The following is a 27,862-nucleotide window of genomic DNA, read 5'->3' on the forward strand; positions in this document are numbered from 1 at the left end:
GGACAGGGCGCACGCAGGCTCTCCTGGGGAGTACCTTGTTCCTGGTGAAGCCATGGCAGAAAACGACAAAGTTCCTATCACCCTGTCGGGGCCCGACGACGTGGAGTTTTGCAGTCCTCCCGTAAGTACCCACTGCAGCCCCAGCTCAGTCCACACGCGGGCCTGGGTGGCACCTGGGTGTCTGGATCCATTGCCCAAGGCCGTTAAAGGTGCGGTGGAAAGCTGGGGAACCAATGTGGATGCCCACGTGTGCGTGGGGTGGCTTCCCACCCGCGTGAGCGTGCCAGGCTGAGTGTGGAGGAGGCATGCAGGGGCGGAGGAGAGGAAAAGTCCGCAGGGTAGAAAGTGACTGCAGACCCGATTCCCTGCGGGACCCCCTCCCCACACACAGCCCCGCAAGGGGACAGCCAGGTGCGGGTGGCGCGCGGTAAACGTGTCCCTCCGCCTCCGGCCCGCAGGCGTACGCCACCGTGACGGTGCAGCCCTCCAGCCCCGCGCGGCTGCTCAAGGTGGGAGCCGTGGTCCTCATCTCGGGGGCGGTGCTGCTGCTCTTCGGGGCCATCGGGGCCTTCTACTTCTGGAAGGGGAGCGACAACCACGTAAGTCCGAAGGGAGGCGCGCGGGGTCGGATCAGACTCGGGGGACGCGGGCCGGGGCGGGGCGCGGGGGAGACCCCAAAAGAGCGCACGGGGAGGCTGGGGCCTCCCTGTCATACTCAAGTCTCCCGCTAGGAGGAGACAGAGCGCGGGTCGGCGAGGGGCAGCTCAGGGGCCACGGACCCCCCTGGGGTCGCAGCCTGGCCCTCGCCCTGGGTCCTCTCCGCCCTAGGTCACCCCGCTCTTCCATCCAACCCCGCTCGGCTGCGGTTCGCTCTTGGCAGTGGAGAACGCAGTGGGCCTTTGTTCTCGGTCTCAGACTGCCCTTTCCATTAAAGAGTAGGGACCATGGGTAGGGCCTTTTACACCTATCTGAATTGGACTTTACTCATCTTTAAAGGAAGAAATGGAACTTGAACGACCCTTCCGGCCTGTCCCAGATGAGAAAAGCTATACATTTAAGACCTAGGACAAAGGGAGGGAAGAAATCTTCAGACCCATAATTGAGGTGAAGTTTGAGGGTTCAGAAGTAGAGAGAGATTGAGAGAAACAGAGGGGGGGAGACAGAGACAGAGAGACAGACAGACAGACAGACAGACAGACAGAGAGAGAGACAGTACCCAGGGAAAATAAAGGGCCAACTTCCTTATACGTGGCAAATCTCTTTAAGAACCAATTCTGGCCTAGTCACATGTGATTTAATGGTAAATGTCTCGCTAACTACTGCCCGGCCTTCTTTGTATGCAACTATTTATTTTAAAGCTCCACAGGCTCTCAGGGAGCTGGGAGGGCGGGGGATACATAAAAACAGCTTCTAACTTGACTGGGCAGCGTTCCAGTGTGTTCTCTAAATACCTGAACCTATCCACCTATGTAAAAAGAGGCACTTTCTCCCAATGACCGTTGCACATGGAGTAGAAGCTTATTCCCAACTAATGGGAAAGAATTCCGTCTCCAGGTGCACACAAAGGGCTCTTTCTTAGCTGTCCGCCAAGGATCTGTGACTACTGTGTTTCTCTTCCCTCTCCCACCGTGAAATTCTAAGCATGAACGAGTCCCAGTACTTAGAGAAATGGCGCTGAAAGCAACTCAGCCGTTTTACACATCACATCTTCTGCAGTCACTGCATAATTTGTATTTTTAACTCAAATGCCTAATGTAGATAAGCATGCCATTTCGCACTGAGTCTGTTTTAGAGACTATATCAAATTTACAAGCATCAATTTGTAAGATCAAAATTGCACTGTATTTTTGTGTGGATTTGAAAAGTGCCTTAATGTATTTGTATTTTAAATATAGAAGGCGGGCCAGATGCTCATATTTGAAAGCAGAAAATCTGAACATGAGAGTGATTTCAATGTCTATGACTCCATTAGTAACAGGCTTTGGATTGTCATCCCTTCGGAAATTTGATGGTATTAAAATGTAAATAATATCTTTTAAATAATAAAATCTTAATGCTATCAGTCACTTGGAGATAAAAATAGATATCCTTTTTTACTTTTTTTGGTAAATATTATGGTCCTGGTACATATAATTGGGATACCATTTAGTATTTAATTATTCAAGACAAACATGTCTACAGACAAGCTTCTTAGAGCCTGAGCGATCACATTGAATAATCAAGGTATCTTCTTCTCTTATCTCTCATGTTACCTCAAGATGTTTGGTTGTCTGGTTCAAGAAGCCAGTATGAAATTCTAAGAATACAGAGCAATAGTGAAGCACATTTTATTGCCAACAATCAATGTTATTGCTATTTTCTACACAGGAAAATGAAGAAGTCATAGTCACTTTTTTCTTTTCTTTCTGTTTTTCTTTCTTTCTGTTTTTCTTTTCCTTTCTTTTTTTTGTCTCCCCAAATGTCTGGTGCTGATGCATATTATTTAAGTCTGAAAAACAAATCACAAAATTCTAAGTAGAATACATTTGGCACCCTCTATGCCTAGCACATGCAAGGGTCTGAATACAAATGTAAGCCACCCAAAGAAAACAGGATCCAAAACTGTTCGTCTCTGTCAGACATCAAGACAATTGATTACTCCTTCTTTGGAGATCATGTGTGCCGTTGCTTCTCTCGATCCCCCATAATTCACCTCCTCTTCTTTTCATATGGGTAAACCCTGAGGACTGATCATAGGTAGAAGACTATGAAGCATGGGGTACTAATAATCAAAGGATCACTGGCCGAGCTCATATACTGAGGTCATTTTTCATCCACATTATTCTAAATGGAACAAGGCATTGAAATATGGAGAATTCCTCCCAATGCCAGATAACTGACAACTCTACCCTTCGGGAGGAGGAGAGGAGACCATTGCTTGGGGTTTTTCTTCTCAAACCAATTTTCCAAGGCATTTTCCCAAACATTATGTAATTAATCTTATAGAACCTAGGCCTTATTAAAAACTCATTAGCAAATATCCTTGGCTGTAAAAGGCACCATATTGAGCAGAATTTTGGCAAAGAATAAACTTCATTGTACTTGGATAGAAATTGCCGGAGGTGCCAACAGCTCCCTGGGCTTAGAGCAGATAATGTAATTGCTACACAGCAGCCCTGTTTCCTGCCCGGCTAGGAGTCTAGAACTTTGGAAACTGCAGATGGCTTCCCACTCTTCCCTACCTCTCCCCCATCACTTCAGGAGGGCTCAGGCTTCTGCTGCTGCCCTGTGTGGACAGGGTGTGCTGAGGCTGTATTCCAAAGGATGCTGTGCTTTCCTAGGGGGATCTTAGTTAGGAGGGTGGAGGTGGTAGAAAGTGAAATTAGGACCACAGGTCTAATTTCTTCTAACTCTTGTACAGTCCTCATTGCCTAAGAATTGTGAAGAAAGCCAAGTACCATTGGCTCATGCTTGTAATCTTAGCTTCTCAGAAGCCTGAGATCTGAGGATCACAGTTCAAAGCCAACCTGGAAAGGAAAAATCTGTGAGACTCTTATCTTCAATTGGCCAAGGAAGAAAGAAAGAAACAAACAAACAAACAAACAAACTCAAGTGGTAGATCACCAGCCCTGATCAAAAAGCCAAGAGGGAGGGCAAGGCTTTGAGCAAAAAGGAACTGTGATAATTTTGGAAATGGCAAAATTCTTAAAGGTTATGTTGCTTTAGCCCTTGCTTTTAAATGAAGACATAAATTCTCTTGTCACCTGAGTGGAGGACCGTGGTGACAGCCGAAAGTCATGTACCAGACACCTTTTGAGTCATTAGTAACTCCTCTGAACAGTGGTTGCTCTAAGAGCCAGAGGCAGAACAGAGCCGGCTTTCTCCCACTGGTCTACAGGGCAGGCAGCTGGGCAGGCTGGGCCAAAGCAAACACATTTTTGTAGCTCAGCCATTGGACAGACCACCTGAAGAGCAAAGGGAAAACTGATTCGTAAGCCCTGCTCCCAACTATACTAAATCAGAACCTCCTAGAAGAGTTTCCTGTGATCAGGCCAGCTTGGGATAACAGTAAACTGCAACATCTGAATTCCTCAAAGGGAGATGACGGGGCTGAAGAAGATGCTGGTATTTTCTGTTGGCCCAATGAGTGCTGCGGCCTGAAGGGAAGGGGCTAGGGGTGACAAAGTCATTTCTACATCTCTGATGACAAAGTAAAAGTGCTTTGTGGGTCTTGTAATAATGAGTCTTCTCCCAGAAATGATCCCCTAACAACAGATAGTTTTCCAGTGTTTGTCTATGTAGCCACGATTCTTCATAATGTGGGGGTGGAGGGGGAGGGGGAGGAAGGGATCAGACTTGCGAATCAGAGCTATTTACAGTTCTACCTGGCTGGCCTAGCACTAGACAGAAAGGATCTTCATCAATTCTCATTCTTACTTTTGGTGGTTTTTATGCATATGCATCTGTGTGTACACACACATATAATCTATACACATTATAGACAGACAGACAGAGAATACAGCTATAAATAAGCCTCAAAGCCCAGAAATATAAAGAAGGAAGTGAACCCTGCTACTAAGCCCTCCATACACAGAAAGGTCAAGCGGGTAAGCAGCACACTGAACAAGAGCAGCATGTGAATTATTTTTAAACCACTATAGTGACTAAATGTCAAGCTAGGGGAGCCCTTTGGATCATTTCATTTCGAAGCCAACAAAAATTTTTAAGTGATGAAGTTTTTCTAACAAAATCTTAATCAAAACACACTCTCTCTCTCTCTCTCTCTCTCTCTCTCACATACACACACACACACACACACACACACAAATACCCAGAAAACAAAATGCCCACAAAACCAAAGAAAAAAATAGATTAAAAGAAGAGCCAAGCTGGGTGCTGGTAGCTCACACCTATAATCCCAGCTACTCAGGAGACTGGGATCTGAGGGTCATGGTTCGAAGCCAGTAGGGCAGGAAAGTCTGTGAGATTCTTATCTCCAATTAACGACCAGAAAACTGGAATCTGAGCTGTGGCTCAAAGTGGTAGAGTGCTAGCCTTGAGCAGAAAAACTAAGGGACAGTGCCCAGGCCCAGAGTTCCACAACCAATTTTTTTTTTTAACAAAAGAAGAGCCACTCTGGCTCCATCAGCCTTGTCTTCCAGGCTACACTCCTGAAACTTCAACACTCTGGTATCATAGATGAAAACCAAGGTCCAATTTTTTAATTCTACAAAACTTCCTCAAGTATTTCTAAAGACCTAGGGATCTGTGGGGCAGACAGCTGTTTTTCTGATTCCTGGCCAGTGTTCTTCTAATGCCAAGTCCTCTCCTCCCTCCCACACAGGCTACACATGTCACTGTAACAAAACACCTGGCACCATATGCCCATCCCATAGGACCAAGTGAGCTGGAACAGATGTGTACATTGACCTTGCTCACTACAAATGCTGCTCTACACTGGGGATATTTTTTCCCCAAGAAAAAATGCCTGAGCCTTGGGAACTGACTCTTAGCTTTTCTCTCAAGGCTGTTGCTCTGTCACTTGAGCTGTACTTCCCCTTCTGGCTTTTTGATGGTTAACTGGAGATAGTCAAATGGATGTTCCTGCCCAGGCTGGTTTTGAACCATGACCCTCAGATCTCAGCCTCCTGAGTAGCTAGGATTATACACATGAGCCATCCACCAGTGCTTGGCTACATTACCCATATTCTAGTCCTGTCTGCAGTCCTTACTCTACATTAAACTCCATAGCTAGTCCTAACCAGAGGATTTTTAAAGTTGCTTTTTAAATGGAGGTACAGTGAAGACTTACTCAGCTGAAACTCAGTGAACTCTCCCACACCTCAGTTTCCATTTATCCTTCAAGGGTTCTCAACACAGTTGCAAAGAGACTTGAGCTTAGTGATAGAGCACTTGCCTAGCATGCACAAAGCCCTGGGTTTGATTCCTCAGTACCACATACACAGAAAAAGCTGGAAGTGGCACTGTGGCTCAAGTGATAGAGTGCTAGCCTTGAGCAAAAGAAGCTAAAGGACAGTTCCCAGTCCCTGAGTACAAGCCCCAGGATTGGCAAAAAAAAAAAAAAAAAAATGAAATACCATTTCTGAAATCCTAGCCCCCATAGGTTCTGACTTGATTGGTCCAGAGCAAAATCCAGATGTAGTACCTAGAACATCTATCCATCTGCGGTGGAGGCACAGCCAGGCTTGTAAATCATTGACCTATTTGAACATATCAAAGATTTTACTCATGAGGTATATTTAAAGAAGTAGTTGTATTAAGCAATTGAGTATGGATGAAGTCTTTCTATATAAATGTATCACTAATTAAAGATGATTCCATGTATCTCTGGAAAATGTGGAAGTCACCTCACATAATGTGGGTCTAAAGATGAGACCTGAGTTTCTGGAAGAAGAAAGTATCACTGAGTCTTCCGTTCACTTGCAGATTTATAATGTCCATTACACTATGAGTATCAATGGGAAATTACAAGATGGATCAATGGAAATAGATGCCGAGAACAACCTGGAGACCTTTAAAATGGGAAGTGGAGCTGAAGAAGCAATTGAAGTTAATGATTTCCAGAATGTAAGTATATTTTGTGCATTTAAAGAGTTTAACCAGGCAAGCCCAAGGACTTTTCCAGTTCAGGGAGAAGCAGCATCTTTTACATATACCCAAGTGGTAGCTGTTCTTTCTTTACAGTATTGAATTGCCACTAAACCTGGTATCTCATGTAGCATATTCTCCCCCCAAAAGGGCCACACTTCTTTGTTCTTCCTATTTTCTTTTCTTTTTTCTTTGCGGGGGGGGTCCGGTCATGGGACCTGAATTCTGGGCCTGGGCTCTGTCCCTCAGCTCTTCAGCTCAAGGTTAGCACTCTACCACTTGAACCACAGCACCACTTCCAGCTTTTTTCTTTTTTGCTTATGTGGTGCTGAGGAATCGAACCCAGGGCCTCAGGCATGCAAGGCAAGTGCTCTACCACTGAGCCACCTTCCCAGCCCCCTTCTTTCCTTTCTTTTCTTTCTTCCCTTCCTTCCTTCCTTCCTTCCTTCCTTCCTTCCTTCCTTCCTTCCTTTCCTTTCTTTTCTTCCTTTTCTTTCTTTCTTTTTGCCAGTCCTGGGGCTTGAACTCAGGACCTGGGCACTGTCCCTGCACTTCTTTTGCTCAAGGCTAGCACTGTACCACCTGAGCCACCGGACCACTTCTAGCTTTTTTCCTGTTTATGTGTACTGAAGAATCAAACCCAGGGCTTTGTGCAATAGGCAAGCACTCTACCACTAAGCCACATTCCCAGCCTGTTCTTCCTATTTTCGAAAGACAAAAAATCAGCATCTCTGTGGGAAAAAAGAGTAATATAAAACAAACACAACAAAAATACCTTAAGGTGCAGATGTACACTTGTACTCTCGCCTACTCAGGGAGGTTAAGGCAGGAGGAGCACTTGAGCCCAGACTAATTTGAGACTAAGGCACGAGGATCAATTCCTAGGCTCAAGTGAGACTAATTGAGGAGATCCTGCCACAAGGAAAAGAAAGAGATGCATTTACTAAATTCAGGCACTTAACTGTTTTGAAAAGTTAATTTTACTTTTAGGAAATAAATGATACCAGTCAGGAAATCAAATAAAACGATTCTTATGTGCTGTGTGTGCCAATCCTGGAGCTTGAACTCATGACCTAGAAACTGTCCCTGACTAGTTTGCTCATCTAGTGCTCTGCCACTTGAGCCCCAGCTCCATTTCTAGCTTTTTGGTAGTTAATTGAAGAGTCTCACAGATATTTCTGCCCAGGCTGGTTTCGAACCACGATCCTCAGACCTCAGCTTTCTTAGTATGAGTACAGGCATGAGCCACCAGCACCCAGAAACACTTGATTTTTATAACTGAAAAAAAAAAATCACAATACCACTTAAAAGGATATAATTCCTGGAATTACAGAAATTCTTGGCTTAAAGTCTAATTTTCTGTAACATGGCAAATAAAATGCTTATACTCCTAGAAGGTTGTAAGCTCCAAACTTCTGGGAAAAAAGAAAAAAGAAAAACTTTTTTTGTGTCATTTACAGTGTTTGAACTGAGAGTAGCACTTGTCTAGCACTTGAGTCAGACCCCCAGTCAGGCTTTTTGCTGTTTATTTTGGAAATGGAATCTGGAAGACTTTTTATTGTTGTTGTTGTTTTTGGCTTGGGCTACCTTCAAACCATGTTCCTTCAGGTCTCAATCTCTGGAATAGTTAGTATTATAGGCACGAGCCATTGGTGCCCAGCTTAGAGAGGAAAGAAATTTTAATAATCTGACAGTCTCATCAACAACATGTTGGATCTACTTAAATACTTTTCTCAGTTCTTCTGATTTCCATTTAATCAGAAAATCAGCATGGATGACTTTCCTATTATAGCCTTAATTTTCTAGCCATGGCCTATTATAGATAAAAACATCCAAGTTTCCTTTTTTCAAAAAAAGACTTTTGTTTTACAAAAATTTAACTTACAGACAATTTGAGACATTAAGCTATTCAGGGATGCTTCAGTGTACATCTGCAAACCAAAATGTCACTCCAGGCTTAATTTCCCAATGGCCAACATAAATATCTTATTGTCTTTCGTATTCTGTGTTGAGGAAGAGACATCATTATTTGGACCCTCCTGTTCAAGCTGAAGATGGAGGAGGTAAAGATTCATAATGAAGAAGAGCTCTTGAAAATAATGTCTCTTCTCATAGTCTATTGGTCCACAAAAAACTCATCAACCCATCTTTCTCTGAGGAGCAACACCAAAAGATGCTTTTCATTTGAATAGAAGCACTCTTCTTGTTAATACTAAAACACACATCACAAGCCCTTCTGCAATCCCAAACGAGACTACCATTAGAATCTTGAGATGTTACTCATTGTTTGATGATGACCAGGGCTGGCTGTGTTCACAGTGGTCCCTGACCTGGGAACAGGCTCTGCAGTTCTGAATGTGCCCAGCAGCACTTTATTTGCTCACAGCTTTGCAAATGGCTTTGGTCAGTGCACAAGTATAATTTCTTTGGACCTACTAAAGGCTTTTACTGCAAAACCCAGAACAGGGTAAAAGTATTTTTTCTTTGTATTACTCAGTATAAACTAATAAAATGCACCTCCTCCACACACATCATTCAATCCAGAACAGAAGTGAATACACATAACATGCCACAATACCAGGCTACGTATGATAAGGAGCTACAGGATGAATAAGAAGATACCTCTCTCTTGAGATGTTCCCGCATCAAGGATATCCTTTGAAAATATTTTAATCCCAAACCTATATATCTGTTTTATAATCCTCTAGATCTTTCTAATAATGGTATTGATTGTGTTTTGTTCTCAGAGGGCAACAGGGCCACAAATATTTTATAAACTGATCAATTCTTTTTGAGAGCTTCCACATTTCTCTAAGTCAGAACTGGTGAGTCGAACATTTCTTTGATAAATAGTACCTGTTACGGGTTTAAACAAGCCTGGACTTTTGAAAACACATGAATCAGCCCCTATGGTCATCTGCTATTACTTTCTCCTCTATTTTAAACCATCAGTCAATGGCAGGAGTGTTGATTGAGCCTCTGTGTGCCAGGGACTATGGCAAGTATGAAGCATGGAAGATGACTAACACTTGTCCCTCAAGGACCTTCCAGTTGAGTCCAGGAAGTAGGCAAGCACGTGTGTGTGTGTGTGTGTGTGTGTGTGTGTGTGTGTGTGTGTGTGTGTGTGTGTGTGTGTGTGAAACTGCTGTGATGAACTCAGCACACAGAGGCATGGCTGATGATTATAGGCTGTGAGCAGGTTTAACAAAGATGATGACAATTGAATCAGATCCTGAGAAGTGGCTGAACCTCAACTGGCAGCAAGGTGGGGGCAGGGATTTCCAGGCCCAGGGAAGAAGAATACACAGGAACGGTCAGGCTCCCATGTGGACAGACAGAAGGAAGCAGACTTGACAGAGACCTAAACAGGGTCAGGACCCTACCACATTTCTCCACGGAGCAAAAAAAGAACACTACTAATGAGAATAACACTGGAAGAAAGACAAGTGCTTCAGACTCCGCCCTCTGAGAAGTACAGAAACTGGGTTAACTCATAGTATATAAGTTATACTGCAGAAAGTTAGATTCTCTGCCATGTGCCCGTGGCTCACACCTATAATCCTAGCTACTCAAGAGACTGAGATCAGAGGATCAAGATTCAAAGCCAGCCCAGGCAGGGAAGTCCAGAAGACTCTTATCTCTAATTAAGTATGGAAAAAGCCTGAACTGGCGCAGTGGCTCAGGTGGTAGAATGATAACCTTGAGCAAAAGGAGCTCAGGGACAGAACATAGGCCCTGAGTTCAAGCCCTAGGACTGGCAGAAAAAGGAAAAAAAAAAAGAAGAAGAAGAAAGAAAGAAAGACTTTTGTATCCCAGCCTAATGCCTCATTTAAATAACAAAAAATGTATGAGGAATTAACAGACCAAGTGCACCAGTGAATCTAAGCATATTCCCTTTATAGTTCTTTTAGTATGTGACTATTTGAAAGTTATAATTTAAAACACTGGGGCTCAGAATGTGGTTTAGTGGTAGAGTGCTTGCCTAGCATGCATGAATCCCTGGTTTCGATTTCTCAGTGCCATATAAACAAAAAAGGCCAGAAGTGGTGTTGTGGATCAAGTGCTAACCTTGAACACAATCTCAAAGACAGTGCCCAGTCCCTGAGTTCAAGCTCCAGGACTGGCAAAACAAAAAAACAAAAAATTGGGGAGGGGAAAAGTTAGTATAACCTACCTAAAAGATAGGTATTGCTTTGATAAATCAATATAGTTCCCAACTAGAACATAAGGAAAAGAAAAAAAATTAAGAAGATGTCTATAGTAAAATATAGATTTTTACATGTAAATACTCCAAGTTTTCTCAATTTTCACAGCAATTTCATTTCTAGGAAAGTTGTACATTTGAATCACTCTGTGCTTATATATAAAATAGAATTGGGTTCCAGGCAGATATCTACAAACAGATTTGTTTTTCCTTGAGCTCTCCAAGAAAAAATGAGTTCTTCAGGACCGCAGACTGTGAAGAATCCAGCCTCCCTAGGTTCTGCCCAATAAGGCCAGGAATACCCTAATATTTGTGACAACCAGGTTCCTGAAAAAATAGCTAAAATACCTTTTGAGGTCCAAACTCCCTGCTGTCCTTGAGACCCTCATGGAAGTCCAAAAATAGATGAATCCCCTAGGAAGAAAAACAGTACAACTAAGATGGGATTAGCACTCTTTTGATGAAAGAACATTAGTTGTTTGGGGTTTTTTAAGTCTTCACTCATTATCTTCATTAGCAAATTTCTTCATTAGCACCAGCTTCTTCATTATCACTGCCTTGTTTGTTTGCAAAAGCAGGAGGACTGTTTGGCTTTCTTGTGCCTCTTTTAGTTCTCTCCGTTTAATCTCCTAATCTATCCGGCTGCTTGATGTAGATCTGATAGCTAGATGCGGTGATTGCTATGTGTGAATTCCTTCCCTCAGTTCTGTCCCAGCGGGGCTGCAGTTCTCTCTGCAGTGTATAGATCATCAGAATGAACTCAAGGCTAGATTGACATCCAATGAGGTTAATATTCAGTAGACTCTGTTCTCTCCTTTTGGAAGTGTGGGAATGGTTGCATGGTGTCTCCTCCCACCGCTCACCTTCAGAGGAGGTGAGGGTTTGAAGTTAGGGAACATGGAACAGTCATCTCCCTCCCCTGTCTTCGGTGTTTCACATTATGAGTCCTTGATTTCCATACAGAATAAGAGCCGCAGAACTTTGGGAGGTGTCATCCCACAAAGGAATGAGTCTCAAAAGTGTATTCTTCAAGCCACCAACAGAGTGCTGGAAATAGAAGTTGTTGGCCTACTGAACTGCAAACCTCCTGGGTGGACCCAGCATTCTATTATATTTAATGAGAGCTCCCAGTGATTGTGAAGCAACTGCAAGTTGGAGTCCCTGGTACAGAAAAACTTGGGTCCAAAGATTACTGTAGTCATTTAAAGACACAGTTACCCTGAAGCAGAGGACTGGAATCTCATCTGTAATCCTAGATACTCAAGGGGCTGAGTATTGAGGATCAAGGTTTGAAGTCAGCGTAGGCAGAAAAGTCCATAAGACATTTATCTCCCATTAACCAGCAAAAAAAGCTGTTAGTGGTGGTGTGGCTCAGGCGGTAGAGTACCAATGTTGAGTGGAAAAAGCTAAGTGAGAGTGCCAGGCCCTGAGTTCCAGATCCAGTATGTACACACACACAGACATACAAAACTTAGTTGCCCCGAACAAATTTCTTCACCCATACCAATGATCCTCAGTTGTGGTTGTACCAATGCTTGAGTGTCCCACTAGCTGTGCTCATAAAGTTAGGGAACATGTCACCAAAGGACTACATATTGTCAGCCTTGGGCTCCCCTTCTGTGAATCAGGTACCATGCCCTGCTTCTGAGAGGAAGCTGGTGCTGGGAGTGCTGAGTGAAAAGGGGCAGGTGTGTGCTCACAGCCAAGCAGGCCTCAAGGCAAACAGTGAGGTACATTAAGAAGAATGTGTCTTTCCTTCTCTATTTAGCAACCTCTGTGGGACTCTGGTGCTGAGCACCCATGGGTAAAACTTTTCATGAATCAACTCTGCATTTAGGACTGACTCCTGTGCTGGACCTCTAGATCTGCCCATGCTTTTCTTCCCCCCATTCCTTAGCATTGATGCCAGAACTGAGTCAGTATGGTCTCCACACAACAACACAAGCTACAAACAAATTCATGCTGGTGTCTACGTTATCACAGCATAAAACTGGTGAGCTTTAGGACTCTGTGGGGTTCTTTATGCCTCATGAAACTCAAACCAGCAAGAGTGAAAATCAGTACTCCTCAGACAAATCCTACAGTCACGCTTCTTGTCCTCTGTGGAGAGATGTGGTGCCCATTGTAGCCAACAGGATGTGGGGCAAGTATTTCCCTTAAGGCTGGTCCCCAGGTAGAAGGTGACACTGTATCTCACGGGACAAAAAACAAAGCATGCAAGTTCTTGAGTTAAGTCTGAGAACAAAGTGCATCTCCTGTTTTATTTTTCATTTGCTTTTTGTTGCTTTTTAATCACATATTAATTGTTCAAAGGAGTTTTGTTATTTCCATATGCAGATAATGTACTTTGATCATATTTACCCCTCTGTTCCTCTTCTTATTCCTTCCTCCTTTTCTTCTTCCAATTTTAATTTTTATTATTTTATTCTATTTTAATACCACTGTGTGGGTTTTTTGTTTTTTGTTTTTGCCAATCTGGTGCTTGAACTCAGGGCCTGGGCACTGTACTTGAGCTTCCTTTCTGTTCTAGGATAGCACTCTACCACTTAAGCCGTAACTCCACAATAGGCTTTTTGCTTCTTAATTGGAGATAAAGTTTCATACTTTCCTGCCCGAATTGGCTTCATACCACAATCCTTAGATCTCAGCTTCCTGAGTAGCTAAGATTATAAGCATGAGCCATTGATACCCGGCCCCTATTACTAGTAAATAACACTGAAAGGAAAATTCCATAAGAGTCAGGATTGAAATCATATTTGTCTCTACTAGACCCAAACAATGCCTTTGTAGATGCTTAATAAATAAATGAGTGGATGGACAGATAAGCTTTTATCTCACAGGGCATCACCGGAATCCGTTTTGCTGGAGGAGAAAAGTGTTACATCAAAGCACAGGTGAAGGCTCGTGTTCCCGAGGTGGGCACCGTGACTAAGCAAAGCATCGCTTCGGAACTGGTAGGTACCAACATGTGCCAACAGCCAGAGGCATTTGGTAGGCACAAATCCTGGGGTCTCTAGTTTCTGGGTGGTTAATAACCAGAAACTAAGCTTTTCTTCTCTACCAAAGGAATTTAAATTATGTCTGCTGGCTCCAAGGGATCCAATATGAGGGAGTATATTTAAGGTTTGGGAAAGTGACATTGCAAAGTATGTTAAGGATCTGGTGCTCACGTGGCTCTTATTTACCCAATGCTGAAGAACTACTAGATCAGTAATTAAGATTTCATAGTAGCCAGGCGCCGGTAGTTCTCATCTGTAATCCTACCTACGCAGGAGGCTGAGATCTGAGGATCGCGGTTCAAAACCAGCCCAGGCAGGAAAGGCCATGAAACTCTTATCTCCAATAAACCACCAGGAAACCAGAAGTGGCGCTGTGGCTCAAGTGGTAGAGCGCTTGCTGAAGAGCTGAGGGACAGCACCCAGGCCCAGAGTTCAGGCCCCATGACCAACAACAACAACAAAAAAAAGGATTTCATAATGGCAAAGGACTTCACAGATAGAATCTTCATTAAAGAAACTTTATAGCCCTCTAGCCTCAGCCCCAATGTGGACAATTCTCCCAGGTAGTCTGGCTACCCACTAGAAATCTGTGATAGGACTTTCTCCCCATGAGTCAACCGGCTTCACTGGGGGGAGTCCTCATTGTTTTGCCCAACCCTGAGCTCACCCCACACCCACTATAGTGTTTTCCCTTTAGTTCAAGGTGGACCAAATCAAGTTACACACAAATACATTTCATTCCTTTTATTTTAGTCAGTTATGGGGCTTGAACTCTGGGCCTGGAGTTGTCCCTCAGTTTGAGCTCTTCAGATTAAGGCCAACACTCTACCACTTGAGCCACAGCTCAAGCTGTGGTGGTTCATTGGAGATAAGAGTCTGACAGACTTTCCTGCCCAGGCTGGCTTCAAACTGCAATCCTCAGATCTCAGCCTCCTGAGTAGCTAGGATTACAAGCATGAGCGGGGGAGGGGGGGGGAGTGACCCCGTGGCTTCATCTCATTCATGTGTCTATTTGTGAGCATTTAAAATATAATTCTTCCATTTCTTATTGCAATTTACCTTTAAGCTTGGTCTTTTGTTTTTTGTTTTTGCTAAGCCTGGGGCTTGAACTCAGGGCCTGGGCACTGTCCCTTAGTTTCTTTTGCTCAGGACTAGCACGCTACCACTTGAGCCACAGTTCCACTTCTGGCTCTTTCTGTTTATGTGATACTGAGGGAATCGAACCCAGGGCTTCATGAATGCTAGGCAAGCATTCTACCATTAAGATGCATTCCCAGCCCGCCTGATTGTTTTTAAGAGTTGTAATGTTCTAAAGACACATTCAGTAATACTTTTTTTTTAAGTGATACTTTTACAAAGTGGTCACAACCCATTATTATCTTCTAATTGAGGTGTGCCAGGTAGGGTGAAAATAAAATGGTGTTTGGGGTCAATCAAGAAAATGTGGATTCCAAGCCCAACTTTGTCTTTTGCAGACTGGGGGGTACACATATTGCCCGTAGCCCTAGGACCTAGTAGGTGATGAGAGGAGGCTGTTACTCATTACTGCTAATTTTATTATGATCATCTCTGAGCCTTCCAGTATTCCAGAGAGGAAAGTGAAGCAAGTGTTGCTCTCACAGGAAAAGAGGGGAAATGTGCAGAAGGTGCCTGGAAACCACCCCATTGTTTGCCCCCATGGGAATAGCAGTAGCTGGGGGCTCAAAACAAAACATAACACAAATGAAAAACAAACCTATGAGTTTTGAAAGCAGGTCACCCTGTCCTCCAGGTCCTTCCTTACTCCCAGTTTCTCCAGCATTTACCTTGTGACATGATTTGCTGACCTCCATCACACCTGTCAGTCCTTGGTACGTGTGCTAGCTTGTTCTTCTGGAGCTGAGCCACTCAGCATCCAACATCAGGGTGGGTGTGAACTCACTAACACCAACCTAAAAATGAGGTCAAGACCTGCTTCATCTGGATCATGAACTTTCATTGCATTACTATTATTTTTTAAACATCCATCACTCTGTTTCTGTTAGGCCATAGAACTTGTCTCCTCCTTTGCCTTCCCCAAAGACCAACTCTTCAACCAGAGCTTCTAACACTGTAGACAAAGGTTTACAGTACATTGTATAATTTTTTTTAAATAAAATTGATCCTGATTTAAAAAATAATGCCTTGTCTTGTAGAAAATCTGAGACCTACATCCAAGTAAAGAAAACCACCTACAACTGCATAATCCACAGATAACTAATGTAAACATTTTAATGGGGTTTCTGTGTTTGTATGTGATATTCTTTTCCATAAGTGAAATTAAACAGTTGTACATTCTTATGACATTCACTTAACTTCAGTTCTTTTTAAATGTAGCTTATATGTTGCAGATTATCATATGATTATAATTTTTGTCCAAACACTTCAGGCATTTTCAGTTTTTCACTATTTCAAACAACAGTTATCAAAAACAATTATCTAATTATAGTATTTTTGTATTTCAATCTTCAGCTCTAATTTTTTATGCTTAAAAGGTAGATTATTTATCTCATGTTTTAGTTACTTATATTGTGCACGGTGGAGCCTCTGATGGACAAAACAGTTCAGACTCTGTGTGTGTATGTGAATTAGGTATATAGTTGGCTGTCAGTACCAGATAACTTAGAGCAACGTACAATTCTAGTAATCAATGCAGAGAGGCTGTAGAGCTGCCTTAATGGCCAGCATCTCGGTGTTTTTCAAATTATTTCTTTAGTCTGTCCTTCCAACTTCCAAACATGATAATACTATACTGCTAAGTTGTTTCAAAAAGAAATTGAAACAAGGCATCAGGCTCATACTTATAATCCTAGCTTCTTAGGAGGCTGAGATCTGAGGATCTTGGTTCTAAGTGAGCCCAGGCAGAACAGTCCAGGAGACTTCTATCTCCACTTACCAGAAAAAAGTGGAGGTATGGCTCAAGTGGTAGAGTACCAGCCTGGAGGAAAAATTTTTAAAAGCTAAGAAATAGTTCCAACACCCTGAGTTCAGGTCCCAGTACCAGCATGAAGAAGCAGCAGAAGCAGCAGAAGAAATGAAACCACCCCAACCCTGACTTACCTTCTATCAGGAAAAGCATCAGCTCTACAGCATTCTTAGCCTCAATCTCCATGGCTTTTCCAGCCATCCCAGCCATCCCCAGCCACTGGAGTGTGACAAAAGGAAGTGTCACTCACCTGGTGCTGACATTGCTGCTGACAACAAAAGCAGGATCTGTGTGGCAAGAAAGGAGGAAGGAGACTGGAGAGCCACAAGCTCTCAGACTGATTGAACATTCTTACCTTACAGGACTCATCATGAAATGCATTATCTCAATCACCCTCCTCTTCCCCACACACTTTAGATTATGCTGGGGCAGATTGATGCCCTCTTTGTTCTCATAAATTTTTCATCAGTGTTTTTTTATAACTTTAAAAAGCTACTGTACTCAAAGAGCATTCATTTCCTGGATGAGGCCATTTAATTTAAGGTAAATAACTGGATTGAGTGCAAGCTTCCTCCAATAATGTTAAGTTGTTTTAATGCAACCCTATGCCTGAGGGAAAAGGCACAAATGAAGTACTGCTTTTAGCTAAAACTAGGAGAAAACATTTTAATTTCTCCAACCTATTGCAAACTAATAAATACATGAAAGGAACAACCTGGCAAAAATAAATTTGTCTCCTGGGTTATCAAACCATTCTCAGCATCTCACTGTGGAAGAAAATCCAAGCTTTCACTTTGAAATCTCAGTGGTGTGCTTGATGTGAGAAAGATCTGAAATATGTTTTGTTATAGCTGGGAAGTGGAGAAATGGTTTATGTTAAATAATACTTTGAACTGGAGACATTAAAGAACCAATCACTTGCTTTTTCCATTGTTGTCTGGAAGCTGCAGAACAAAACCCCAAAAGATTTTCACTTCAAATGAAGGGTTCCTCTCTCCTTTATAGGATTTCAGGGTCTGTTCAATTGCTTTTCCTCAAAAAACATCTTTGATCGAAAACATCAGATTAACCTAAATCTCAAAGTTGGTATCAAGTAATTTTCACTTCAACTCAGAACACTTCTGTTCACACGACACCTGTCCAGAGGCAGGCCGTGGAGATAGTGTGCAAAGCATTGTGAGGACAGCTACAAAGGTACTGGAGCCTTAACGTGTGCACACATGGTTTGTACACACACACACACACACACACAGAACTGGAAGTTGTTTTTGTGCCAGTATCAAGACTTGAACTCAGAGCCTCAAACTCTCACTCTGCTTTTTGATTCGCAGCTGAATGTCTACTATTATTTGAATTCTGCTCCCTACCCGGCTTTTTGCTAGCTAAATTTTGCTAATTTTGCCAGAAATGGAGTCTCTTGGATTTTTCTGCCCATGCTGGCTTTGAACCTTGATCCTCCAGGTCTCAGCCTTCTGAGTAGCTTGAATTACCAATGCCCAATTCTTTCTAAATTTTTATCAGGCAAAAATTATCCTTTAGCAACACATGGTTTATCATAATGCAGCAGGTGCCACAGTCCTCTTTGCTCAAATGCATTTCATTTTTTACTTCCAGGAAGGCAAGATCATGCCAGTTAAATATGAAGAAAACTCTCTTATCTGGGTAGCTGTCGACCAGCCAGTGAAGGACAACAGCTTCCTGAGTACTAAAGTCCTGGAGCTCTGTGGCAACCTCCCTATTTTCTGGCTTAAACCTATGTATCCAAAAGGTAACATCTTAAATTCTCCTAATGAATGGGGCTTGAATTTCTTCCTCTTACGTGAGGCTCCTCTGAGCCCCTCTGCCAGCCAGGGCATGTGATAGAAAGATAAAATCAAGATGCATGTGGTGGTGTTTCCATAATTAGCATGGGAGACAGAAGAGAAAGAGAGTGACAGGCATGAAAAGGAAGGAGCAGTGGGGTTAACAAGAGGCAGGGTGGGAAGAGAGCGCCACGCAGTACCTGCCATTACCCTCAGCTTTTATTTATGATGCTCCCGCTACTTCCAGCTCTGCCCCTTAATCTCAGTTGTTTGCACCTTTCCAATTTCACAATTTTTTTTCATTCTTCAAGCACAGCATCAAGGGAGTAAGAAGCTGTCATGCTGCTGAATTTTTATTATGTTCAAACCTAGAATTATGGGACAGCCAAAAGCTGCCATGGGTATCAGCCAAGATTCCTCAAGTTCAAGGCTTGAGCATCAGCTTCCAAGTCTAGAGAAAATAAGTTCAGGATCCCTGGGGTTTGGAGTTAGGTTAGAGCACATCTTTCTGAATGACGAAGGGCACGTGAGCCCAGTGGGCCTTGCTCTTTCCCCTGAGTCTCTCCCATCCCTGAAGGCCTATCACTCCATTTCTGCTGCCATCATCACCTGGCCTCCCCAAGGCCTTCTTTGTACTTCTGGCAAAAGAAAAGAAAAAAAAAATTAAAGACCTCTCTCCTTGCACAGCAGAGAAAAATAATATAAAGATTTGAGTGGTGCATGCCTGTAATCCTAGCTACTAGGAGGCTGAGATCTGAGGATAGTCAAAGTCAGCCAGCAAAAATTGGGAAGTGAAGCTATAGTACAGTGCTTACCTTGAGCAGAGCAGCTGAGAGATATACTCAAGCACTGAGTTTAAGCCCAGTACTGCACCAAAAAAGGGGGAAAAGGGTTTCCACCTACTCTTTCATAATATGAAGAAAATGAAGACAGCTGATAATGCCCAGATTCCTATCTAGTGGTAATAACAGTCCCCAACTACTAGCCAAGTGCTAGAGATTCATACCTTTAATCTTAGCTACTCAGGAGACTGAAATCTGAGGATCATGGTTCAAAGCCAGCCAGGGAGGACAGTCCAAGAGACTTTTATCTCCAATTAACCATGAAAAAGCCAGAAGTGGGCTGGGAAGTTGGCTCAGTGGTAGAGTGCTTGCCTCGCATGCATGAGGCCCTGGGTTCCATTCCTGCACCACATAAGCAGAAAAAAGCCAGAAGTGGCGCTGTGGCTCAAGTGGTAAAGTGCTAGCCTTGAGCTGAAGAGCTGAGGGACAGGGCCCAGGCCCAGAGTTCAGCCCACAAGACCGGATCAAAAAAAAAAAAAAAAAGAAAAAGCCAGAAGTGGAGCTGTGGTTCAAGTGGTAAAGGGCTAGCCTATAGCACAAAAGCTCAGGGACAGTCCCAGGACGAGTTCAAGTTCCAGGGCTGGCATGTGGATGCATGTGCTCCGGCATGTGCTCACACGTGCGCACGCGCGCGTGCGCGCGCGCACACACACACACACACACACACACACACACACGTCTCAGCTCCAGATCCATAGCCCTTGTCCGAGCTGTTGGATGAAGTGGGTAATCAGTGTCACATAGCCATGTTACAAAGGCACTGTGAAGATGGCTGCACCCAGGTTGGCTGGGGAAGAAGCGTGGTGTCTGCACAGCTGATTGTGTGCCAGGCACTGTTCTAGAACATCACCTTTGACCTCATTGAAGCTGTCCCAATGATTTTTGGGGTAACTACCCAGCTTTCCATCCTGCAGAGGAAGAATGTAGGATTCACAGATATTAAGTAACTTGCCTGAGGTCACTCAACTAGTGAAGAAATAGAGCTGTGAGCCTGGAACCCATGGCTCACACTTGTAATCCTAGCTACTCAGGAGGCTGAGACCTGAGGATCACAGTTCAATGTCAGCCCAGGCAGTAAAGTCTGTGAGACTTTCATCTCCAATAAATAAAAGAAGACAGAGGTGGCTCACGTGGTAGAGGGCTAGTCTCTAGTCTTTAGCCAAAGAAGCTCAGGGACAGTGCCTAGGCCCTGAGTTCAAGCCCCAGGACCAGCTAAAACGTAATTAAATTAAAAATGGAGGTATAAATGAATTCAGTTCTCCCTGGTGCCTCTCCAATTATTATCTATGAAAGCTAAATTAAGCCTGACTTTAAAGCACATGTAAGTTCACAAAAATAACAAAGCACAGTAAAAGTACCACTACTTAACACTCAGGTGCTAATTATATGCCAATACTGTGCTAAAACATTCAGGTACAGGTTTTCATTGACACTACCTCTATCCTATGAATTAAATACTATTATCCTGATTTTACAAATGGAGAAAGTGAGGCTCAGGGGAGACACCGAAGTGCAAGCTATGTGGTACCTTCCATCTTTGTTACTTAGCCATCTAATGTGCAGTATAGATCCATGAGGCAGTGTGGTTAGCCAGAGCTCTTGGTGGAAAACCAGTGTTTCTGGCTCTTAGCTTGATCTGATGTCACATCTACATTCAGTAGCAAAGTACTTTCCCAGTATGTACCAGGTCCTGGGCCTGATCTTCTACCAGAAAATAAAAATACAAGTAAAAAATACAAAAAGGAAAATAAGACAGTGTTAACCTTATTTGTCCTCTTGTACCAGGAAGAAATATTCCCACAACGGCACTAGCATATTCTGCTGATGTCAGAACTGGTTTGTCAGGGACCCTCTTCATCAGCAATAGTATGTTATTTACTCAGCTCCATAGTGACAAGGGTTGAGAATGCAGATTTGTTAACTATCTTTCAACATCTACCCAGGAATTGGAGACCAGGGGGGGCAAAATAACAAGATCTTGTCTGAATAAAAACCAAACCCAAACCCAAGAAATACCCCAAATGAACAAAAACAAAAAGAATGTTCAGGTTGTCAAATGATGGGCCCAATTTTTAAAATCAACAGCATAAAAATTTAAGAGCATATATATAGCAAATACATATTTGTATCTTGATATTCTTATGATTTTTTTACCCCCCGAAATATGCAGATCTAATTACCTTAATTATCCAATAAAGAAATTAATTTTTAGCAATCTTTGTAGAGACCCAGAGAGAAAGAAGAGACGTGATAAGAAACATCATTCCAACTACCACAAGACCACGCAGCAGGCCACGAGGCAGCCCAGACCCTGGAAGACTGAATAACCAGAGCAGACCCAGTGTTCAAGAGGATGCAGAGCTTTTCAATCCCGATAATCCTTACCACGTGCGTACTTGTGGCTTCCTGACAAGCTTAGACTAGAGCATTAAGTCCAATGTTGAAATGGCGTTTCTACTTGAGGTTTCATAGAAGCATTTCATTTTTAATGGAGACCTTTCCTCGATTATTTTAAAAACACTTCTTCCTCTATTTGATGCATGGGTTAGAATGAAGAGCAGGAACACTGAAGCATTGCCCGTGTAGCATAAAATCCTTATTGGTTAGAGAGTTAGAATAATTCTCTGATTTCCTGTGCTCTTTTAGCTTGTCACAGGAAAATCCACGCAAATTCATATCAGGAATTTGAGTATCTAAAAATGTCTCTAAATGTGTGCCTCCGAGGCACACATGGAGAATGAAAGTATTCTCTTTCTCTCTTTATCACTTTTTGTATCCAGGCACCAGACATCTAGGGAGCGGTTGGCCTGTGCAGGACAGTCAGGAGATCCCCTGCCTGAGGGCAGGGGTGTTTGCTCAGTGCACTCTGGGACAGACACCCCACTTCACACAGCACATGATTATGAGGACAGCACTAAGGTGCTAACGCCTCAAGCCTAAGAAATATTGTTTACCATTACTGTACTTTGCAGAATTAAAGAATATTTATTTTTAACTAGTTTTTAAAATAAAAAATATAGTTTAAAAAAGAACACCATAGCCGGGCGCTGGTGGCTCACGCCTGTAATCCTGGCTACTCAGGAGGCTGAGATCTGAGGATCGCAGTTCAAAGCCAGCCTGGGCAGGAAAGACCGTGAGACTCCTATCTCCAATAAACCACCAGAAAACCGGAAGTGGCGCTGTAGCTCAAGTGGTAGAGCGCTCACCTTGAGCTAAAGAGCTGAGGGACAGCGCCCAGGCCCAGAGTTCAAGCCCCACAACCGACAAAAAAAAAAAAAAACCACCATAGAAGCTGGGCACTGGTGGCTCACACCTATAATCCTAGCTACTGAGATCTTTAGACTGAGGTGTGAAGCCAGCTGAGGTAGAAAAGTCCATTAGAATCCATCTCCACAATAAACACAAAAAAAGCTGGATGGAGGTATGGCTCAAGAGCACCAGCCAGTGAGCAAGTGAGAGGACCTGAGTTCAAGCCCTGGTACTGGCAGAAACAACAAAAAGCAATACAAAAGGATACAGTACAGTATTCTGGAAATTGTTTAAATAAGCAACATAAATTCTTCATTACATCTATTCATGTAGCAGTATAATATGTTGAAGAAACAACTAGTACAGAAACTTAACTATTTTGGTGGACATAGCAGCTTTGTTTTGCTGTTGCAAACAGGGTTGGCGTATACTAGCTTGTACATGATTCACTAGGTAATAGGGAGTAAATGGTGATGCCGGGGGGGACTCTCATCACACAGGTCAGCACATTGCTCACCGTTAGCTATTAGTTTATCTCCTCTATATACTAAGAAGGACAGCTTTGACACAAATACCAAAGCACATATTGTCTGCTGCATCACACATTTTGGAGATTATAATAGATTTTTCTGGGAATTTTACTTTGTGTCTGTATAGGTCCTAGGGCTTGAATTCAGAGCCTGGGTGCCATCCCTGAGGTCTCTGTTTTCAGTTCAAGCCTAGTGCTTTACCACTTGAGCCACAGCTCCATTTCTAGATTTTTTGTTGGTTAATTGAACTTTGCTATTGGACTGGCAACTGTGATCCTCAGATCTCAGTCTCCTGGGTAGCTAGGATTACATGCATGAGCCACCAGCACTTGGCTGGAAATTTTACATTTTAATAAGGCATCCCAAATTGCTTTCTAGACAATTCTGCCAACTGCATTTACAAAGAGTGGTTGGTAAATAAGAACATTTTGTGTGTGTGGTGCAGAGGGTTGAACTCAGGGCATCTAACATGTTGAGCACACACCCTACCACTGACCTACACCCACAGAACCATTAAACTTTCTAATCTCTTGAGCTATACATTGTATTCCTTGATTGTTTTCCTTGTTTTTAGTTATAAGGTTGAACATCATTTCACCTAGTCATTTATTCTTTCCTGGCAGCCTATGCAGTCCTGCACTACTTCCTGTGTTAATATATTTTCCAAATCAGGCACTAGTTGTGCACGCCTGTAACCCTAACTACTCAGGAGGTTGAGATCTGAGGATTATGGGTCAAAGCCACCCCCATGCAGCGAAATCCCTAAGACCCTTACCTCCCATTAACCACCAAAAGCCACAAGTGGAACTGTGGTTCAAGTGGCAGAGTGCTAGCACTGAGCACAACAGCTCAGGGACAGCTCCAGGACCGGCACAATATATATTTTTCTCTAGCTTATCATTTTAGACTAATAGATGTTAGAAAGATTTACGGCAAAGAGTATGTTTTAAGCAACCTAAAGTTTATCAGAAATTTCAGACCACCATAGTTTCCATTCCCTAAGCTCAAAGAAATGCCATGTATTTTCAATTAGCTGGACTCACTGTCCCTGTGCACATGTGTGGGTGTGAGTCCTTTTAGAATGGCTTCAGATTGTATGTCCTGGTTTCAAACTTAAAGATCCATACTCAAAAAAAAAAAAAGCCAGGCACCAGTGGCTCACACCTGTAATCCTACTCCAGAGGCTAAGCTCTGAGGATCTCAGTTCAAAGCCAGCCTGGGCAGGAAAGTCTATGAGACTCATCTCCAATTAACCACCAGAAAACCAGAAGTACCACTGTAGCTAGTTTTGAGCTGAAGAGTACAGGGACAGTGCCCAATGACCCACACACACACAAAAAAAAAAACAAATAAAACCCACACTTTTAATATGTTGAGCTTTAAGCAAAAATACTTCAAGCATTCCTCCTCACTCTGTCCCTCAGATATTCTTTTTAAGAAAAATCTTAGAGAAACAACGCCTTCATATGAGGAAACACCTCAGGCTTAGGACATTTGGTCCACAGAATCAGTTATAGTTGCTAATCAGGTGATTATTAGTCAAACTGTCCCAGATGAGACTATTTCAAGAGATAAGGGGGAAAAGGGTCAGGAGAATGAGGGTGATGTTAGAGAGTAAGATCATAGAGGTATTGATGACAAATCTAAACAAGCTGCATCAGACATTGCTAAGATATCATATTTTAAGATATGATAATGGTGATTTGGTTATGTAGGAAATGTCCGTTTGGAGGTCCATTCTAATGTATTTATAGATAAAATATCACTATGCCTTTCTATTTCACATATGTATTTACCTTAAAAATACTTCAGAATGCTTAAAAAGGAAATTTGACAATAGATTTAAAAATTAACATATACTAACAGTGTAATTTTCCCCACCCCCCAAATTAAAGAAAGTACTATAATGAGCTACCATGTTTAGGGCTTCTTGGAAATATAATTTAATAGTCTTAGAGAATACTACCAGAATCTTAATCCCTCAGATTCTTGCAAAGGTAAACCAGACATGCAAATTGAGCAAAAGACAAATTACTTCTAGTCTTATAATCAACATGATTTTATCTGGTAAGTCTTAAGGGCTTGAATTTCTACAAATTTTCATGGAGCCTTTTTCTAGCTCCCTAACATCCCCATGGAAATGACACCCTTATTCTGTTGCTGAAATTAAGGCAGGAAATCTAAATGACATGACAGTGCTCGAGACAGCCCTAGAAGCCATTACTGTAGGAAGGCTTAAAATTAGCAATAGCAGAAAAGCTAGTTTTGATCAAAATGCTTCCTTTTTGTTTTAGTTAAAACAAATTGAGTCACTGTGAGTGGTAACCATGGCTCATTTAAGGTATGGTGGAATTTCAAAACATCATTAAAAAGCACACAAACTTTCTGTCCATGACAGATTAAGTAAGTAAAGGTTCCTTGATGTCAGATCATTTAACAAGATTGGAAACTTTAGAACTGATTATGCCGATTTCTTGCAGTAGTGAACAAGTCAGGATGTTATTTTAACCTAATGTGCACACTATAACTTTCTCATTATGAATACAAGTAATCCTTTTATTTTATAGCAGCAGGAAGGGGAAAGCATGACATTTGACCCCAGACTGGACCATGAAGGTATATGCTGTATAGAATGTAGGAGGAGCTACACCCACTGCCAGAAGATCTGTGAACCCCTGGGGGGGTACTATCCATGGCCTTATAACTATCAAGGTTGCCGTTCTGCCTGCAGAGTTATCATGCCTTGTAGCTGGTGGGTTGCCCGCATCTTAGGCATGGTGTAAAATTGCTTATCAGGTACTGTCAAGAATTAACTCAAGAGTTGACAACCAAAGCAGCAAGATGCATGTTGATGCTGAGGGACCACAAAGTATTTTATACCCAACCTGAGCAATGTTATCCTAGACATAAACGACTTTCTGTTGCTTTCCAGAACTATATCTAGTGAGAGCAAATGTACTGAAGGGGTAGTTTGACACAATCCTTTGATTTTTTTCTTTGCCTTGACAATAAAGCTTATTGTAACTATGAAATAAATTGATATGAATAAATGTGATGATTTACAATTTTAGAGATGGTTTCAATCAAGTCATGACCAAAATCTTTCCAGTCATTGTTATTTATACAGAATTCCTCAGTGGTTCTTTTTTTTTTTTTTTTGGTTGTGGGGCTTGAACTCTGGGCCTGAGCGCTGTCCCTCAGCTCTTCAGCTCAAGGTGAGTGCTCTGCCACTTGAGCTACAGCGCCACTTCCGGTTTTCTAGTGGTTTATTGGAGATAAGAGTTTCAAGGACTTTCCTGCCCGGGCTGGCTTTGAACTGTGATTCTCAGATCTCAGCCTCCTGAGTAGCTAGGATTACAGGCGTGAGCCACCGGCGCCGGGCTCCTCAGTGGTTATTAACCTTTATTGTTCTTCCCAGTCTTGCAGAACTTCCAGAATTCCCAGATAAATATTCAAACCAAAAAAATAGGCTGCATGATAGGATCCACCAGAAAAGTAAATTTTACCTTCATTGTGGTAGCTCATAAAAATTCCTCAACTATACTTTGCACTGGCATGTGGTTAACAAGTGGCAGCCCTATGGTTAAGAGTATTGGGATAAGGAAAAATGAAATTTGAAGGTAAATCACACTTGTGGTGAAGAACTTTGTTGACATTCTGAAAGCAAGTCTTCATCTTTTCAGTCTGTTTTCAGTAAGTGGTCACTAAGCAAGAAACAGCATGATGAGTTTACCACCTTTGTAGTACAAATCAGTCTGCTGGTGTAGTCCAATTACCAATAAGTTACTCTACTAGTAATAGGGCTGACAGTACAACTTGGCAGATCTGGCTGAAGAATAACTTGTTTATTTATAAAGACACAAAGGAAACATCTCAGGAACAAAGACCATCTTCAGAAATTAAAATATTAGTTGAGAAAGATGAGCAGGTATTTTATATTTTGACATTTTGGTACTGAATCCCAGTTTGAGAGTAACAAACAATTTTCCTGGTGAAAATGTTTCCCCAAACACCACAGGACTGACATGCCAAATGGGTCTTGATGCCATGATCTCACTACTCCTACCTCAAGTGTCTGGTGTTTGCTAATTCAAGTCTATAAAAAGATAGAATTTTAAAACCTAGCTGCCAAATGATCCACTTAATGGCCTATACAGCAAACTCTGTCTCTGAAGAAACAAAAAGGATGAAAGGAAGCACTCCATAATTACATGGAATGGTCACAACTGCTCTCAGGCAGCAGCTCCTTTCTTGCAATTGAATTTTATATGCTCAGTAAAATGACTGCTATCCTACAAACTAAGTGAAGTATGCACCAGCAGTTCTGTATAGCATCTTCCATACGCATGGGTCTACAATCTGTCCTGAATTTTAGGACAAATAAGAAAAAGATCACAAGATACAAAATCTTGATAAAGATGAGAGTAGTATATCTTACTACCTGAAGTCTTCAAGATGAGCAAATGGCACAGTAAAGAATGGGCATTTCTAGGTAGGTAGTGGGGAATAGTCTGTTGAGTAAAGTGACTGCTTCTTCTCACATAAAGTGGGTCATCTTGGCAGCTCTTCATGTGGAAACTGAGTTCCAGACAGGCTGAAGGGCATCTGAGCAAAGAGAATATAGAAAAGGCTGCTTTCTGGAAAAGTGTTCTTTTCCAAAGTTCCTAATTAAATGAACATACAGAAGATAAAGGGGTTGTGTTC

General features: G+C 42.4%; 1 protein-coding gene across 2 annotated transcripts; it reads left to right on the forward strand.

The window, feature by feature from the left end:
- Positions 1 to 26,194, forward strand: Cnmd (chondromodulin). Of its 2 annotated transcripts, none has more exons than XM_042685673.1 (7): positions 1 to 121; positions 459 to 599; positions 6,427 to 6,567; positions 13,633 to 13,746; positions 18,350 to 18,503; positions 21,604 to 21,767; positions 25,726 to 26,194. In XM_042685673.1, the coding sequence occupies exons 1-7, from the start codon at positions 53 to 55 to the stop codon at positions 25,939 to 25,941; spliced, it is 999 nt and encodes a 332-aa protein (XP_042541607.1). In that variant the 5' UTR covers positions 1 to 52; the 3' UTR covers positions 25,942 to 26,194. The 2 variants fall into 2 exon arrangements, with proteins under 2 accessions (XP_042541607.1, XP_042541608.1); XM_042685674.1 differs by having other exon boundaries at positions 25,729 to 26,194.
- The last annotated feature ends 1,668 nt before the right edge of the window (positions 26,195 to 27,862 follow it).

Source organism: Dipodomys spectabilis, unplaced genomic scaffold (assembly GCF_019054845.1).
Source record: "Dipodomys spectabilis isolate Male_0828 unplaced genomic scaffold, ASM1905484v1 ptg000095l, whole genome shotgun sequence".
Lineage (NCBI taxonomy): Eukaryota > Metazoa > Chordata > Mammalia > Rodentia > Heteromyidae > Dipodomys > Dipodomys spectabilis.